The sequence below is a fragment of the Rhipicephalus microplus genome, chromosome 10, assembly GCF_043290135.1.
Source record: "Rhipicephalus microplus isolate Deutch F79 chromosome 10, USDA_Rmic, whole genome shotgun sequence".
NCBI classification, from domain to species: domain Eukaryota; kingdom Metazoa; phylum Arthropoda; class Arachnida; order Ixodida; family Ixodidae; genus Rhipicephalus; species Rhipicephalus microplus.
In genome coordinates, this window is record NC_134709.1 from 35,245,843 (window position 1) to 35,265,287 (window position 19,445).

The 19,445-nt window shown below is 46.4% G+C and overlaps 2 protein-coding genes across 2 annotated transcripts; both read right to left on the bottom strand.

The window, feature by feature from the left end:
- Window positions 1–971: 971 nt before the first annotated feature.
- On the bottom strand, window positions 972–2,485 carry Cbp20 (cap binding protein 20). The gene has a single exon (XM_037431894.2). It carries the CDS (start codon window positions 2,342–2,344, stop codon window positions 1,880–1,882), a length of 465 nt encoding a protein of 154 aa, XP_037287791.1. The 5' UTR covers window positions 2,345–2,485; the 3' UTR covers window positions 972–1,879.
- Window positions 2,486–5,213: 2,728 nt separating this feature from the next.
- On the bottom strand, window positions 5,214–18,975 carry LOC119180824 (uncharacterized). Its single transcript, XM_037431963.2, has 5 exons — window positions 18,145–18,975; window positions 17,613–17,697; window positions 10,875–10,966; window positions 10,651–10,768; window positions 5,214–5,631 (listed from the first exon to the last, which is right to left on the bottom strand). Exons 1-4 carry the CDS (start codon window positions 18,883–18,885, stop codon window positions 10,733–10,735), a joined length of 954 nt encoding a protein of 317 aa, XP_037287860.1. The 5' UTR covers window positions 18,886–18,975; the 3' UTR covers window positions 5,214–5,631; window positions 10,651–10,732.
- Window positions 18,976–19,445: the final 470 nt, after the last annotated feature.

The following is a 19,445-nucleotide window of genomic DNA, read 5'->3' on the forward strand; positions in this document are numbered from 1 at the left end:
AATAAAAAATAAGCTTGACCCAGTACACACCTTCAAAGTCTACGACATCATGATATTTAGTGCGGGAATCTTAAGGTGGAATCTCCACCCTCATTTTCTTTTGGAGTGTCTTTTCGCTTACCAAGAATTGTGTCACAGTAAGAGTGGTATATTTGGGATCGTTAAATTGCACTTTACTAATAGGCTAAAAATCGCTTTAAAAGTCCCTTTAAAAGCGGGCAAGTGTTAAAGGTACAGCAGCGTCCGTCTAAGATGCCACCAAGACATTTTTACCTTTGTTGTGAAAATAATCAGTGGAATTAAATGTCCTAAAGTAGCGTATACAACACAAGACACTAGCATGGAACAGCTCGCTAATTATGACTGTCTTGTGGTGCACAACTTGTACAAACGAGCAAAGGTGTGTGCAACTTTGTATGTGTCTGCAGCTAGTGTGCCTCTGCAGTTAAGCCCTCTAATGACAAGCAAGTCAACAGTACCTCTCTGTTCTGTAACACACAAACAAGGTTACAAGACTATAATAAGATTTATCTGCTCTCATTTCGCTTCTGCTGTTGACATACGCCACAACTTTTGCAGGAAATGAGGCAAGAAAGGCAAGACATGTACGTTGTGTGATTTAACATTCTCAGAAAGAATGGTGGGTTATGAAGTCACGATTGCTCGGCCAATTGCATTTCCCCTAACCAATCGCATTTGCTCATTTTCTTGGAAGTTTTCAGATAATAATTTTTCTGCACAGACAATTGTTAGTGCCACTGGTTCTCACTATAAAACTCGAACTTCCAGCTAACTTTCAGTAGATTCTGACACCACTGCTCAGCCAAACGTGATATTTCTGGTTGGAGTGACAAAGTAGTAATTTTTAGTATGCGTAGTATTCACATTAGCAGCCAATAAGTGCTTAGGGTGTGAGCAGAAGCCACCTAACACAACACACTTGCACAGATGAATGGCACGTGAACAAAAGATCTGGGGCAGAGCTTGTGTTTATTCTTAGCTTGAGACCAAATATAGAGCCATTTGGTAAAATTCACACCAAAAACTGTATAGGATGATGTGGAGGGACTTTATTTTTTACAACCTGCCGTTTATGTATATGACCCTAGAGACATTCGTACACCTCTAACGCTGCTTCCTCGTATTTTCAACAGGTGCCAGTTTGGCGAAAGCAGCGGTAGTTTGAAGATCGAAGGCAGTCCAGGGAGCCCGTGCTCCAGAGCCTTATGCATTCCATTTGCATCCGAAGGCACCCGCTAGAGCTTGGCAACTTCACACCAACAGCAATGTGCCTCAGCCAAGAAGACACTGCTGGCAAGTTTCAATCACAGGTTTTGCACAACTTTCACGATTGCGAATCCTACAGCACATCAAACTTTTGTCTGGGCTAAAGAATGTTACCTATCTGTTATGATCAGTCGCCATTGGCTAACAACACAAACACAATCGTAATAATGAACACTAGTTCAGCGATATTTCTTCTGTCTTCCTTTTTTAAAGTATGAGGAAGGTCATTCGTAGCAAATGACACATTTTTGGAAAGCATCTCAGCAGTAATTACTCATGCGACAAAATTCATGCAACGCTGAGAAGACCCTCACACACACTCAAAGCATGCATGACAGATAGACAAAACACGGAGCGTCGTTGAACGAAGCACTTTTTGGCCTAATTAGACGGTAGGGGGGCAAACACACCAAGTGTGAATGCGCGCTTTGGGTGAGGAAAAAAAAACACAGTCGAGAAGAAAGACACCCCACAAAAAGATGACGAGCTCATCAGGCGGCGACCTTGCTAACACATCAGTTGAACATGCTTCGCACTCCCGAGTGCAAACGCCCCACTGTCCATCTGTTTTCACACACAGCTTCCTCGGCGGCTAGAGAGGCGACACTGCTGCTGGCGGCACAACGCGTTGGGCCATCAACTTGCCATAGCCACCTCGGCCGCTGTCGTAGTCCGTGCGGTACTCGTCCCGAACTTGGCCTCCGCTCTTGCCGCGCCCGAACTGGCGTCCCTCGACGAATCCGGCGTCCCAGTCTGTACGAATGATGCGGTCGTCCAGCTTGGTGCCGTTGACGTAACGCATGGCGTTCTCGGCGTCGGCGCGCGTGTAGTACTCGACGAAGCAGAAGCCGCACGGCGTCTTGTGGAAGCGGTCCAGCCCCATGATCACCTTCTTGACGTCGCCGCACTTGGAGAACAGCTCGTAGATCTGTTCCTCCGACGTGTAGAAGGACATGTTGCCGATGTAGAGCGTCGAGCTCAGCCGGAGCAGCCGCTCCTGCTCCGCTCGGCTCCCCTTGAAGTGCTGGTCCCGGTAGGAACTCAGGTCGGCCGTCATTGTTCGCGGCACTTTCCTCTCTTGCGAACGTCGCCGAACGGTCTGGCCGGCGAAAACGTTTCTAATGCGCCAGCGCCGCCGAAATACACCAACACTCGGCACACGAAAGCCAGAGAACACCTAGCGGATGCTATCAGTCAGTGTTTCCACGCAAGCGCCGCAGATTCGTAAGTGCAGTAACATAAAAAAAACTAAAAAATAAAAACAGCAACTCACACTTCTTGTTAAATAAATTTACAGATAGTTCAAACGTGTAAAGTTAATTTTCCTTTCACAACACAATGTCGAACGCGACGTTGTTATTTATTCATTTACTTTTTTTTTTCTCGGAAGAGGCGCGTGAAACAAGCGACTAGGTTTTGCTGTACACTTCATGCACCTCAACTCTAAATAACTGAAAGTATTTCTCACTATCAGGTGTAGCTTTGTGGAAGTCCCACAAAAAGATTACGCCATCTCCCGCTAAAGGAAACGATGTGTAGATGCGTTGACGCGGGCGCTCATCACAGCGTTGCGCTAGAGTTACTGTATATGCTACCTTTAGGTAGCATATACAGTAACTCTACGTTGCGCAGGAGAGAAACCTGGAGAGGCGCAAAGCGCGCAGTGATGGACCCTCCGTGGATGGACCGGTGTTTCCTACTGGAGCACGCCACTTGCTGCTAATGGGCAGCGAGATTCTGATTGAACACGGAGACCCTGTGTCCGCTTTTAGCGCACGCTGCGAATTTTTATTGTTGGTCAACAACGCACAAAAGAAATCTCCCACCGGCACTACCTTGGAGCTCAAGGGGTGACCAGTGAACGGTTGCAAAGCGCGAGCAGTTTTTTAAATCAAGAAGCTCGCTAGCAGACGCTGCCCGCGTCGGCGTTGCGAGGGCGAGAGCGGACGCGCATGTAGTGCGAGTGCTGAGGACGCCGCCGCGGGACATAGACCCGAGCAAGAGATGCTCCGCATCTAAAACGGAACGGTCCAGTGCAAGTTTGTTGTCCGATGTAGCAAAGCCACACCGTCACAAGGATTGCGCTATTAACGATGCGACGAAGCTTTTTCATATCAGTAGTTCGCGCTACAGAAAGGCAAGTAGCCGTTGTTTGTGGATAAGGCAACCTCTGCCTTCCGTAGTAAAACCCTCAGAAAATCACTGCCTGCAGCAATGGGAGTTAGTCATGCACCACCATCTGCAACCATAGATGGCGGCATAAGATTGTGGGTTAAGTCAGTCTCCTTCTATAAGCATCTAGAACTGATCTAGATTACTAGTGGACACATACTTCACTGCTTATGGTGCTAACGCTCTAGCATTGTACTATTGAATACAGAGCGACACGCGTAATATAGTGATATAGGTTCTATTACATAGCACTCTAAGTATTAACTTCCCAGCACACAGAACAAATAAAAAAAAATATGTGAAAGCACAGAGAAATGCACAATCAGAAAGACTTCTAATGGTTTATTGGCAATTCTGAAAAAAGAAAAAAAAAACATGGCAAAATTACTTAGGCAGAGCTCACGAACTTAGTTGCAAAAGCAACTGTGTCAAGCATCTGATGTTGTGCCTTGCACCTGGTAACTGCACATTGCAGGGCCGGAGGCATCACTACTGACAACCACACAATGTTTGCCCACGAGCTTCACCAGTAGTCACTCTTTGCGCCAGCGTTGGCCCCAACAACAACACGGAGAATTTCTTGCCCTTGTCATCACAAGAACATTTTTTAATGCTGACAAACTGTTTTGTAAATGCTGCAGGACAGATTTAATGTGACAACTAGTACTTACAATTGAATATACGAGGCTTCTCTTCATCTTTCAATGATGACACGCTTGTCCTGCTGACAATGTAAGTGGAGCAGTGCTTTAACTATTCACCAAAGAAAGGATGAATGAAGTTAAATTCGTGTTTTGTAAGATCTTTATTGGCACATGTATGTCATCTCTGGCTGTCACCATGGCTGGCTTACTAAAAAGCAGAAAAGGTCTAAAAGCAGAGTTACCTCAAAACAAAATTTGTCGGCTTCTTCATACTGTTAGTCCAAAAGAGGTTTTACAAGAGTGCAAAGAAATGCAACTAAATATACAAGGTTTTGCTATATGTTAATGAAACACAAGGCAGATAAACTGGCTGTATCTAAAGAAAGCAACGTGGTGAACACACACCAAATACACATATGTTACATGAATGAGAAGCGGAAATTGGCAAACAAAAGACAAGGCAAAAAATTGCAGTAGTCAAGAGTTCGACGGAATGCCGTCTGGTCAGGTAAAGGCATTGTTGAAAAAACAGGTCACTGACCAATGTCAAATAAAAACAAAGACGTTTCGGGATCCGTACGGGTCCCTTGTTCACAATGGGATGACGGCTGAGCAACAGGTTCTTATGTAACGTTGAGCGCATGACGCAAAGTCCGGGAGTACACGTGGTTTAGTGGGCAAAAAATTGCATAACAAGAAGAAAGTGGCCTTCCCAAGCAACCATGTTTTTAGGACTGAGAGGTCGAATGTGCTATTCCCTCTACGAGCAGCTGAAAGTGCTTCTTGCTTCTCCATTCAGTAAAACTTTCATAGACTCTCTTCAAGTGAGAATATTTTTTTTCTCGTAAGTATGCCCATCGGCCCCAATACATATTACAGAAAACTGTGTAGCTGCGTTTCCTCCATGATGTCTAGGAGGGACCTGTGGTTCGGACCATAAATCCATCACTGCAAGTCAGGTGGCCTGGTGAGCTGGAGTGCAGCACGCCACAGATGGTATCGACGAGAAGTGAGAATTGAAAGAAGTGATGACGGTATGCAGTCTTATGTGTTGGACACCTCTCACAGTACACAACACGAATGGCTATTGCCCACATTTGCACATTAACCTTTGCTTACTCCAGTTTTAATGATAAAAAGGAGACAGCTGGATGGCCAAGGAAGGTGACCATTTTTTTAACATGAATGATTCAGGTGACTGGTCAGATAAAGTATTTCACCTGCACGATGACCTGAATAAGGTGAAAGTACATCATTAAACCGAGGCTTGGTTCCAAAGACACAGAAAGACGGCTGATCATTTTGCCTCTTCTGTGACGGGAATTGCTGATGGCATCTGTGCTCTGTCGGCACTTCTTTCCTCCTCGTCCTGAATTACAATATGTAGTTTGGCGGCATGCCACCAATTGGATCCCTGGAACTGATCGCACTGCCAGAGGATGACTCGGTACTCCTTTCCACAGGAAGTACCGCAAAATAGGCCAACGCTTGTGGCATCACGAAAGCATATCTTGAAACCAATGTCTTCCTGCATGTAAGAAAAGGTCCGTGCGATGAGTGCACTGGAAGAGCAACTCACATGAAATGGAAGTGAATTTTCCTAAAGGACACTGCTCAACATACAAACTATTAGATGCATAGGCAATAATAATCAACGTTAAGACAACTGTTAGCCTACATTAGGCAATATAAAACATTACCAGGATGGTTTCATGTAAATGTCCATAAATTGGACTGTCTATTTCAGTGTGTACTGAGTGGATAGAGTTAGTCTGGTTTCACTGTTGCTGCCAGCCAGCTTTCTCAAGATTTAGCCAATCAAAGCATGATCTAAAGAGATACCAATTCATCAGAAAATTAAAAAAAACCACCTGGTACATGCCCAGGAGCCTCATTATCATCAGCCTGACTATGGCCAATGTAAGACAAAGGTATCTTGCACACATCTCCGATTATTCCGGTCCTGTGCTAGCTGTCTCTATGCCCCCCAATCCGCAGACCCCAACCACGCATGCCACCTCTTGAAATCCAGTCTTGTTACCCTTGATGGCCATCAATGCCTTGCCTTTCATTACACTCCCAACCCATTTCTTCATCTTCCTCCTCATGTAACATCTATAATGGCTTTCTAAAGGAGCTTTTTTTTTCATACTTAATTTTTATTACACATTTAACCTTGCTTACATATTTTATATGATTGCTTTTACTGCACTAGAATTTTTAGACTGCAAAGTTAGTCCAGATAGTATTATTTCAGATTAGCCCAACATATTTTTTCAAAAGCCTCAGTTTAGTGAGCACACAGAGCTTTGCATAAAAAAATGTTTTCACACTGCCAGCCTGTAATGGTTAGCAGGTACCACATTTGAACACACACAGGTCACTTGTAATGGGTAGCAGGTACCACACTTGAACGCACACAGGCCACTTGCTCGTCCACCACCTTAGTTCATGTATTGGTTCAAACACTTACAATATAGTGTTATAAAAAGCTGAACCTTTATACATGACACTTATCAGCTTTTGTGGCTTTGATGCCGTCTAGGATGTTCAAGCACTATAAAGTTTAATATTCTACTTCTCTCTTTGATAGACACCTGGATAGCTTTTACCTCTCATACATACTCTTAATGATTATAAAAAGGCTGTCTTTGGTTGCTGTAAGTCAAATAGGTTCCTTTTGCTTTCTCGCACAAACTCTGCGTCAACGCGAAAAAAGCCTCAAATGAAATCACGCTGTTGCGACTGCATGATTAATAAAAATTGATTACCCTCTCAGATATTAACTTTCAGGCACTTATATTACAAAGTTTTCAGTGTCCCTCATAAAGACATCATCGTTTTGCATGTTAAACCCCATGTATTATCATGACTTGACAAGTTTTTGTGTTAATTTATTTATCAGATACTGCCGGCTGCCTTTTGGGAGCCATGGCAGGAGTGGGTACATCACATTACAATATTACACACCCTATCGTTTCAGTCGAAAGATGGGTTAAAAAAATGCGCATCACAACAAAAGCACACATGACCGACGATAAGAACAGTTCCGACCGAATGTGAAATGACGCTGAGGTAGGACATGGGAACAGTAAAAATGTGCAGGAGCGAGAGACTGAACACCCGAAAAGCGTAGACAAAATATTGAGCAGGAGTGCACAGCTTGACTGATAATATTAACGAAAAAAAAAATCAAATACTGTGAACTAAAGGGCACTTTCCGCCCACGCATGCATACCGCGAAAGCAACTCTGCATACATTGCTAGTAACTGTAAAAAGAGAAAGGATGAAAAGAGCTGCGCAAAACATCGATAATACATAATCTTGTACTGCATTTGCGAAGGCATGAAGTGATGACAGGCTGACTGTGTCAAGTAGAAGCTCGCTCCATTCTGCTATCGTTCGAGAAAAGAACGAAAGTCGATATGTGCTCGTTTTACCTTGTGGCCTTACAATCGCCTTACTGTGCTTCCACCTCATTTGCCTTGCGCTGTTATACTGCATGTAAAGAGTAAAGTCCATTCTAACGTTACGGTTTACAATATTGTAAAGCATTTGCAGTCGGTGCAGTTTTCTGCACAATTCTAGAGTTGGAATTGGAAGTCTACTCAAATGTCTGAGGTTAGTAATGGACAAAGGCCTGCCATAAGCGCTGAAGATGAATATTAGCGCTTTTTTTTTTTCAATGCAGTCGATATCGCATTTGGTGTACGGATCCGAAAGTACGTCAACATGTTCTAATATCGTGTACGCCAAAAGCTTAATTATAGAAGTGTAACGCATCATGCAGTTTCTTATCATTTAAGTTTTTTCAAAGCTTTGCAAACTATGACTACTCCAGCTTAGCCCAGAAGTGATGTGCAATCCCAGGTATCTAAATTGGTCAACTGAAACTAGTCGAACATTACTAATGCTATTGGTGTGGACTCGCGGTTCCTTCTTGTGTGTAACTCATTTCTGTACACTTAGAAATATTTAGGCGCATCTTCTATGTTGAGTACCAGCTGCAAACAGCTACTAAGAAGTTGTTTAGTATTTTTTGATCTGTCTGTGACTGAGTGCCCATGTATTCAACGCAGTCGTCGGCAAATAAACGGTAACACATTGTTGAGTTAATCAGTAAGTAATTCATAAAAATTAAAAGGAGTAATGGGCCGAGCACCAGACACTGGGGAACGCCTGAAAGATCAGATGCAAAATCAGAGTTCGCGTTGCCTATGTGAACAAACTGCCTATGCCGCCCGCGTAAGGTACGCGTCGAGCCGCAGTACTATCTGAGGATTATCAAAAAGGCATCGGATCTTTAACATTAGGTGTCTGTGTGACACACGGTTGAGGGCTTTTTTTTTAAATCAAGAAAAATCATGTCAGTATGTCCGCCCTTGTCAAGATTGCCATTGGATAATTCACACACAAAGCTCACACATAATTTGAGATATTCATCACCAAACGTTAAAAGGGCGATATAGAAACTGATTCGTGCTTCATACCAACTCTATCATGTCAGGCTGAAGCTATTCGTGACAATGAGGTGACAACATATACATTACGGCTCGTCTTGACCACATATTTCTGAAAAGTGGCACGTCATCGCTCTTTCGCCAGCAGATTGCCTTATCTTTGCGTGCGGTGTTTGGCACGCACCTGATTCTTTAGAGCTGTGCACAAGAAACCTATTATCAGCCTTTTCTTTCTCTGCGAAGTATAAAATGCAAGACTAGCGTTGCGGTGCTTCTTCTCGCAGACAGGCGAGATAATTTCTCGCGCCTCTTTATAGTTTGAGAAAGGAACAGTTCAGCATTAGACATCACACTTAATTACTAATAAGCTGTCTACTATTGTATTTCAGAATGCTTCCCCATTTCCCCGACCAGATCCTGCTTAGGTATGCCTTGATCCAAATTTCATCACTGCCTTGTCACGTGTGGTTCTGGTCTGATCTAACAGAGGGGCCTGATTTCCTGCACACTGGGCGCCATCAGTTTCAACATCAGCCTTAAAAGCCGATAATGAATATCTCAAATTATGTGCAACTTTCCCGATTTCTAAAAATGGGTATGACATAAGTAGTCGCGCACTACAGCTTTCTAATAAAAACGACTGCCATAAAGTGATAAAAGTTTATTGAAGACTTTTCTGTTAATTAGCCACAACCATGTCATTTAATCTGAGGCAAATATTTTCGCCCTGACATAGAGTATGTGCACGAAAACTTGACAGCTCACTGTCATATATCTTATAAAAGATCTGTATCGTCTGAAAAAAAAAAAAAAAAAGCACCATGTGTTCACACACTCACACAGACATGCACCCATGTATAAACTAAAATTTTAAGGAGGTTTAATTCCCCTTTCTGCCCTGGCTATGCTTGTATGCATGGTAATGGTTTGTATTCCTCGAGCAAGTATAGGCAACACCTAAGAAATGTGGATCCAAATAAAGCTTTAAATGTGTGGTCATAGTGGACAAACTAAACACGGATGGGGAATAAAATATAGCATCATTTAAATGCGACCCCCATTTTGAACAGCAGTAGAGCAGACAGACCATTTTCATATATTCAAAGTTAGCTTCCTTGCTATGCAGTTAAACCAACTAATTCCAATGTGGTCAAGCGCAGTTTGTTTGCACTATGACACGAAAAATCTGTCTAGACCAGCTCTTTTCATATCAACAGGCATAAAAAAAAAATAGAGTGACTCTTAAGCTTTGCCTTTAAGAGTTGAATGGGATAGCGATATCCTGTCCCTAGTGCTTACTTTAACCACTTCGTGCATGAAATCATTTCGAACTTGCTATGCACCATGTGTGCCTATTGTAGTGGGTGACGGGCTTTATACCACGAAATCATAACTGCATGCTCAGATGCCTCATGGCATCGTACGCTTGTACCCACGCATTATTACTGCAATATTTCATGTTGTATTGTGAAGCTACACAGAACACGTGCGTTTGAAAAGCATGGAAGTTACTTTCACTGCATTTCCGAGCTAAGAAAGTTATTTTCACTGTACTCGCAAGGAGGCACGTGGCTGTGCGGTAGAACCAGCCGTTGCCACGCAAACTACTCGCGTTCGATCCCTACTTGGCCCACAAATCTTTTATCATTTATTTTATTCGCATCTTCCGTAATTTTTTGGTGACACACCAGATGATAATTTTACGCTCATAACCAATGACGCTGCCACCGACATTTCTGCGAAACGAGCCGTTTAACGCTATCGTGTTAATATACAAGCCCCAGTACATGCAGATAGGACCTGCTCACCAATTTAAGCACGAGAGGTTCCGCCGTGAGTTGGCCAAATGTGCGATGCAGCAAAGCACACAATAAAAAGAGTCTTGGGTTATTGTCTTTTTTTTTTTCACCAATAATCTATTTCGAGGAAAAGCAACACTTTGAAAATCTTGACATCACTCAGACTAAAGCTTGTCTTTAGAATTGACTTACCTGAGTGGTCCCATTCCGAGTTCGTTAGAAAAAGAACCAGGTAGTGTTAATTTGCATGCAATTAAAAGTGTCACAAGAGCCAGAATGACACTTACATTGGCATCACTTACAGCCGGTAATCACATCATCCAAAGGTGGCGATGCTCTCAACTTTGAGAGTACGCGTAAATATCGTGTTCACGGTTCATGGGTACTGCAGTCGCGCCTTTCATCCTGCGAAGATAGTGCACATATGACGTAATGGTAAGTGGTCCCACTATTTTCACCGCGGCTAGCACAGATGTCAAAGGATCAGTTTGATGGAAATATGAGCACATACCAATGAAAGAGCTTTCTGGGTTGTGTGCGTGGCTGGGCACCAGTCCTTGGTTTGACTTCCCACCGAGACACTGAAGGTGCGAGTCTGTACACCTGTCACATCGCCATGCAATTAGCCCTCTGAAGTACTTTGACCCAACAACAGCAATAAGAATAGAGGCATTAATTTTACGATGCAGCTGTAAAATTGGTAAGCCAGTATTGTAGTATACTTAAAAAGCATCAAGCACCCCAACAAAGCTTTGACAAAAGGAATAACAAATGCCAGGGCTTTGTGCACTACAACCACAGCATTATTCTTGTGCCACATGTATGACCAGAGCAATATTTTCTCAAGTTTCCCAGCTGTCATCTACGTTTCAGCTCCAAAGTCAACTACAAAAAAAAAATCGGCAGATCCCACGTACCTGGGAATCGACGTTATGAGAAGCATTCGGAGGGAAGGTGACAGTGTTGTAACTTTTTTTATTGAGCGACACGTCATAAAGTGAGCTAAGTATATTGTTACGTGAAGGCACATGGGGAACTAGGCGTTTGAAGATATATTTACACAGCGCCAATGCGCAAGCCAAGATGGAGAACAAGAGCTGTGCCCTACACCAAAAATCACGTCTTCCTTGGCGCCTGTCTAACCGCTTTAGTGGGACACTGTCTCATAACATAACCCCCGGGTGCTCAAGCACCGTCTCGGTGCTTTCTATACTGTTGCCGAGTGGTAAAGCTTAAGGCGAGATACATGAACAATGTCTGTAGACAGTGAAGGGGAAGAGGAAGACTCGAGCGGGGCTATCTCATAGGTCATATCTGTCACCAAGGGCAATACGCGGTAGGGTCCCGAGTAGCGGCAAAGCAGTTTTTCAGAAAGTCCTTTGCGCCTAGCCGGAGTCCGCAATAGCACAAGAGAGCCCGGAGTAAAGGAAACTTGGCGATGGTGGGAGTGGTAACGCTGCCGCTGCTGATCTTGCGATGCTAAAAGGCGCTGACGGGCAACTTCTCGTGCGAGCCCTGGTGATAGCATCGCAGGCGTAATCGGCCGTTGGCTGTCAGAAACATGGTGTGAAACTATAAAGTTGGATCATGGCCAAACACGAGATAAAAAGGTGAAAAACCAGCTGCATCGTGGCATGAAGAATGATAAGCGAACGTAACGAAGGGCAATGCAACGTCCCAGTCCTGGTGGTCGGACGATACCTACATCGCGAGCATATCAGTTAAAGTCCGGTTGAATCGTTCAGTCAGTCCGTTAGTTTGCAGGTGGTAGGGTGTCGTAAATTTATGTTTTGTCTCGCAGGAGCGCAGCAGGTCGTCGATAACTCGGGATAGAAAATAGCGCCCACGATCTGCGAGAAGTTGGCGTGGGGCGCCATGATGAAGTATGACGTCTTGCAGGAGAAAATCGGCAACGTCCATGGTACAACTGGTTGGCAGAGCCCGTGCAATGGCGTACCTGGTTGTGTGATCCGTCGCAACCGCTATCCACTTATTCCCAGAAGTGGACGCAGGGAAAGGGCCTAGGAGGTCAAGACCAAGTCGAAAAAGGTATCAAGGGAATGTCAAGTGGTTGGAGGAACCTGGCAGGACTCGGAAGGTTTTTTTCGGCGTTGGCATTGGTCGCATGAGGCGACGTAGCTGCGAACCAAGCGATAAAGACTAGGCCAGTAAAATAGACGCTGTACATGGTCATACATCTGAGACAGTCCGAGGTGACCGGCAGTGGGAGTGTCGTGGAGCTGGCCGATCACGCTCACATGTAAGTGGGAAGGTACCACAAGGAGCAGTTCATGTCCATCAGGGCGGACGTTGTAACGGTACAATGTGCCATCCTTGCGTACGAACAATCGAGTAAATGGATCGGGTGCCGCAGAATGAAGATTCTCGATGTTACGTAAGACAGGATCTCGGCGCTGTTCCTCACGGATGGACAGACAGCACACGTGGTGCTTCATCGAATGCCTCAGGTGGGTCCACTGGATGCCCAGTGGGGCCCTTCAAGGGTGCGAGCCAGCAAAGTGCGTGGTGATCGGTTGTGACGGTGAAATGTCGACCATGTCAATAGGGCCGAAATTTCGCTACTGCCCAAACGAGAGCAAGGCACTCTCTTTCGGTGATTAAGTAGTTATTTTCCGCCTGCCAGAGGAGACGACTGGCAAAGGCGATAACGTGGGCACAGCCGCTTTGATGCTGGACGAAACCAGCACCAATTCCGTGGCCACTGGCATTGGTGTGGACTTCTGTAGGGACGGCATTGTCAAAATGAGCCAGAACAGGTGGTTCTCTTAGCAATTTAATAAGTGGAGAGAATTCCGTAGCTTGCGCAGCACCCTATGTGAAGGAGACATCTTTTCTCAGTAAGTTTTGGGAGAGGACGGGCTACTTCCGCAAAGTTGTTCACAAAACGTCAAAAGTACGAGCACAGACCGAAAAAGCTGCGGACTTCCTTAGTGCAGGTCGGAACGGGGAAGTTCCGCACGGTTCGCACTTTATCGGGATCAGGGCATACACCAGAGGAGTCGACAAGGTGGCCCAACAAAGTTAGTTGCTGGCGTCCGAAGTGGCACTTTGACGAGTTCAGTTGGAGGCCGGCATTACGAAATGAAAAACAGCCAGTATTGAGGATAGGCGGTCGAGGTGGGCCTCAAATGTCAGAGAAAAGACGATAACGTCGCCAAGGTAACATAAATAAATTGACCATTTGAACCCATGCAAAAGAGAGTCCATCATCTGCTCGAAGGTGGCCGGAGCATTGCATAACCCGAAGGGCATGACCTTAAACTGGTAAAGACCATCAGATGTGACAAAAGCGATCGGTTCGCGGTCCATGTCGTCGACAGTAATTTGCCAGTACCCTGATCGTAGATCAATAGAAAAAAAAATACTTAGCGCCGTGAAGACAATCTAGGGCGTTGTCTATGCGCGGTAGTGGGTAGACGTCTATTTTAGTGATCTTGTTCAGATGTCGGTAACCAACACAGAATCGCCAAGTGTTGTCCTTCTTTTCGACATGAACTACAGGGGAAGCCCATGGACTACATGATGGCTCAATTATGTCTTTGGCGAGCATTTTGTCGACTTCTGCTTGAATTATGTGACGCTCGGTTAGAGATACGCGGTATGGCCGTCGACGGACAGGGGAGGCATCGGCGGTGTCAATGCGGTGATTTACAGCAGTGGTTTGACCTAGTGGACGATCACAAAAGTCAAATATGTCCCAGTATGACTCAAGGACGTGAAGAAGCGCATTACTTGATGCGGCAAAAGGTCTGACGCGATGATTTTTTTTTAAATGTCAGCAGACGGGCTTGCTTGCGAAGATTGAGCATGCGTGTAGCTGCAGTGTCCAGCATCGTTCAAAGACAGAGCTGAGACGATGCATTCGTCAGAGGGAGTCAGAATGACGAGGGTAATTCCACGCGGGAGCACTTGTGGACACAGGAATGCAGGCGCGGCTTGCACGTGACTGAATAACAGTGCGTGGTAAGCTAACACTGTGAGTCAAAAGAATAGATGTGATGGGCGCGAGCACATAGTCGCCATCGGATACAGGTGGTGAGGGCATTACGGTGATGCAGGTCACAGTTTGCGGTGAAAAATGGACATGTTTAGCAGAGAACATACGAGCTTGGGGTGGACTGGGCGGATCAATCGGACACGGTAGGTCAAGTTGCACAGTACCAGCTGAACAGTCGATGAGGGCAGAATGAGTGGACAAAAAGCCAAGACCGAGGATCACATCATTGGTGCAGTGAGAAAACAGTGAAGAGAACTGAAGTTTGACGGCCGGTGATAGTAACGTGTGCAGCACAGACGCCAATAACAAAAGCCGTACCTCCATCAGCAACACGAACACTGCGTGAAGGGGCTGGAGTAAGGACTTTCTTCAAGCAGTCACGATCGTGCAGACTCATCACAGAAATATGGGCGCCAGTGTCTACCCAGGCTTTAACAGATAAACCATCCACTTCAACTTCGATCAGGTTCTGGTTGGTCGGGAGCGTCAACAGAGGAATTGGAGAGCAAGTTGTTTCAGAAGCGTCACCTCCAGGAGCAGCAGTCGTTAGTTTTCCGAAGAAAACTGTTGGGCAGAGGATGGGGACAGGGAACGAGGTGGCGGCGGAGACCTGGAAAATCTACGTCGAGGTGAAGGTGAGCGACTGTACTGGGCAGTGGTCGAAGTGGTCGGGTCGTAATTAGCTGAGCCATAACGCCATGGTAGTTCCTGGCCATAGAGATGTGCTGGTGAGTGAAGGTTGGGGAAGCTTGAGTTTGCCCGACACGGTGAGGTCAACGTGCTTCGGCAATGACGGTAAATGTGTCCCACTCGTTCACATCGAAAGCAAATCGGCCTGTCATCAGGCATCCTCCACGCATTTGGGTCGCGGTTACGTGGAGCAGGGCGGCGATAATGCTGTGGATGGCTGGAGGTAGATGAACTGACAGCGTCGGGACGGTTCACAGAACAGACCGTGTGAATACCCGCATTGGCTAGTTCTTGGCGAACAGCGGTCTGCATTAGCAATATAATCGGCCTAGGATCACTCGGTGCTACTGCTCTCAAGGGTGCGGGTGATATGGCCTCGATTTCGCAGCGTACGATTCTCGTGATGTCACCGGAGTGTGAATTGGGCTGAGTCGCTATACGGAGATCCTCGCAAGTTTACGTTGCAGCAGTGTTGGGAAGACGTGTAAAGTGATGGGCAATGCGACGACTTTTAGCCTGTTGAAAGCGTTGGCACTCCAAGATAGCATCTTGCACAGTGGAACAGCCTTTGCACACAAGGAGGTTAAATGCATAGTCTGCGATGCCCTTGAGCACATGCACTACCTTGTGGGCTTCAGCCATGGTTCGGTCAACTTTACGGCAGAGGGTCAGCACATCTTGTATATACGCCAGGTAAGACTCCGTAGATGTCTGAACACGTGTGCCAAGTTCTTTCCTAGCGGCCTGCTTGCAGCCGGCAGATTGACCAAACAACTCGCGTAACTTGGTCTTGCATTTGTTCCAGCTCGTGATCGCGTCCACATTGTTATTAAACCATGCTTTGGCCGTTCGTTGCAAATAAAAGATGATGTTTGCCAGCATCAAGGTTGGGTCCCACCTGTGAGTTTCGCTGACGAGCTTGTAGAGTTTAAGCCACTCATCCACGTCCTCACCGTCTGTTCTTGAGAAGTTGCCGGGATCGCAGGGTGGAGCGGCCGTGAGAAAAACAGGGGAGGTCGGCACCGTTGATGCATTGGGCAGGGCAGTTGACAAAGCGTCGTTGCCGGTGGACATGGAAGCAGCGACTAGGCGTCCGCTGCGTAACTCCGTTGTGCGTTGTAACCCAGCACCTTCCGCCAAAATGATACGCGAAGGCACAGGGGAAACTAGGCGTTTGAAGATATATTCACACAGTGCCAACGCGCAAGCCAAGACGGAGAACAAGAGCTGTACCCTACACCAAAATCACGTGGTCTTCCTCGGCACCTATCTAACCGCTTTAGTGGGACACTGTCTCATAACAATATGTACAAATGTTGCACACAGACATATGTTGAACAGTTGCACATGTTTATATGACCCGTTGTTTGCATTTGCGCAATGATGGCGACTGGAACACGCATATTAGCAACACCAGAAGCTGATATAAAGTGCTGATGCTCGCGAAGATGCTGGCCCCCTGGACACTGCTACATAAATCAACTTCAGCGTATGGCACCTAACTGCAATTGACCTTAATCCGACGTGACAGCTGTATCAAAGGAGTAGATATGTAATGTGTTATAAAATTGGGTAGGCAGACCTGCAACCACTATTGACGTTTCACGAAAATTAGCTTCTATTTGAAAAGTAGTTCCGAGACCTGGCGTAGCTTGGGTTCGATTCCTGCTGGGACCCCGAAATTTATTATTTGCATTCGTCGGGCGAAACAACGTTGCCTATGTCAGGTTTTTCTTAACACTGACATTTATTCTATGCCTTCGTTTGGCTGACGCTACCAATGCCGGGAAATGCCTAACGCTCACGCATTAAAGATGCCGGTGTGGGTTCTTGTCATTCCTGGGTGTCAATCACCTGTGGCACATACCTGTAAACCAGCGGCACATAACCCCCCCCCCTCCCCCCCCAGTGGGTATGAGCCACTGTATGGCGGGGGAAGTGTTTGACGACGTACGCGATGGGATTGTGACATTACTCATGTCTTGACCAGCGCGTCATATTCGTCAAACCATTTAAATATCCCATGCTAACTTTGGTTCACGCTGAGTTGAGGGGGTTACCATGAGAGCACCCTAACGCAAGCAGCTAGATGGATAAATACGCTCAAAGCTGCCGCAGTTTGCCAAGAAATGCGAAGCATATCATAATCATACACACATCAATTTTTTTTTAGCTTCACACATACTTAAAAGGGCTGATTTGCACAACTGTCAAGCACGCTGAGCTATTACAGTGCTTTCCAACACCTCACAGCACTGTCTCATCGATTTCACCTGACAGTGATGGTATGCCAGTGATGTCGGCCAATACTGTTAACATCGCCTGTACCAAAACTTGAAGGAGATGGTGGCAAGAAAGGTGCTGGGTCAGAACAAGTGCAATTTCCGTGGCACAATTTTTTTGATGACTATCTATCAGAACTAAAACTTGCACTGCTCTTAAATTATCCAGGAAAACAAACTGGGCAAACGGAGGCTGAACCATTCCTTTAAACTTCAAACAAGCAAGCAACCCAACTGCGGAAAAAAATGTCACACATACCAACATTCCATCCCACATTCCTTGAAAACGCCTGCACAGCAATCGTGCGCCTTTGAGGACGACGGATACACTGCCGGGATTGAGCCTGCAGAGTGATACACACAGGTTACGGTGCGACCTACACACAGTGACAGTTGCCTACAGTGTGCGAAGACACATTAACAGGCCGGCCCCTCAAAGGTCTTCCTAGCTTGCTGGGCAGATTTGACGAGCAACTACATTGAGATCCGAGAGACAAAAAGCTCGTTTGCTACCTGGTTAGATAACTATTGACTTGAATATAGTAGCATTGCTTTTTTTTTCTCCAGACTTCCCCGCTTCCTCTGTTGAACGTCTAAAGCTTAGGTTGAGGTAACAAAGCCCATTTCTATTCGGTCAATCACGTGATGCAATGCTGCAACAGATTTCATTGAGCAATGGTACCAGTAAAATTGGGGTCGATAAAACTGGGCAAGGGGTTCCGAGATCACTCATGCATCTGCGTGATATATCTGTTTGTATCTAATTCTTCAAATAAAAGAAAAATTCACACCATCTCCCCAGGGGGAGCCCTGATGGGATTCGAACCAGCAGCGTTGCGTACGGGTGGCGTGACGGGCGGAACGTCGACCTGGAAGGACGATTCGGAAGACGCTCCTGCTCCGAGTGCGTCGCGATCCTCGCGCTTTGCCTCGCTCTCAACCTGCTGAAGGAACTGGAACAGCGCTGTCTGGAAGGGACTTTGTCTGGCGTCGGCCCCAGCGTTGTTGGCGGCGTCGCGGACGGCTTTAGCCGCGCGCCAGGCGCGGACGCGCTCGGCGTTACGGCGACGATACGACTCCGGATCGGCAGGCGGAGCTCGGCACTTTCGAGACGTCGGCGACGACGACGACGCGGAGGATTTGCCGGCGTTGGCCTCCCGCTGTCGGCGCTTCCGCTCGGCTTCTTTGGCTCGCGCCTCGTCGGTTTTGCCGTTGCGCCGTCTCCATTCCCGAGCGCGCTCGGCGTGCTTGGCTCGCGCCTCGGCTGTGTTGTTGGCCTTCCGCCACTGACGCTTGCGTTCGGCTTCTCTGGCTCGCCTCTCGGCGGTGTTCCCCACGCGCCGTCTCCACTCTCGCATCCGTTCGGCTTCCCTGGCTCGCGCCTCGGCGGTGTTGAAGACGCGACGTCGCCATTCGCGAGCACGCTCGGCGCTGCTAACCTTCGCAACGCCAGCGACGGCCGGGTTAGGAGAAATCGCTTCGGTGGATATCACGGCGCGTGAAGGAGCGTCGTTTCCTAGCGCAGTCTCCATCGCGCAAATAAACGAGCCGAAGCACGAGGTCGTTGCCGAAAGCAAGCACGGACGAACTCGTGGCTTAAATGGACGGATGAATGGAGGGATTGGTGTAGCTGTACCACAGAACACATACAGTACTACAGATCGGACGGCGGTTAACGCCACCTAGCCGTAATACTTAGTGCACCGACAGCACCGAAAGAATAGCTACATTCTAGTACACTGTAGAATAGCGCTACTAGCGTAGCAGAGTATCGCATAGTGGAGCTACTCACTCTTCTTTTAACGCTTCACAGTTAGTTTGCATTTTCCTCGTTAGGGGCGCATAACGCGACAAAGTTTTTGTTTTAGGGTGTATCAAAAGATCGTTATAAACACAATTGTCGGGTCGTTAAAATAGTGAAAAATTTTTTTATCACTTGTATTTTGATACAAGAGCAATGAATGCTTGAATTGAAAAGTATTTAAATTATTTTGACGCTCTAAAAGCAGCAGCCTGTTGGCATCGATAGCGTTTCGGTTGTTTCATTTGTTCAAATTGAACCGCGGTACTTTTTATCGATCGATGTTGCAAA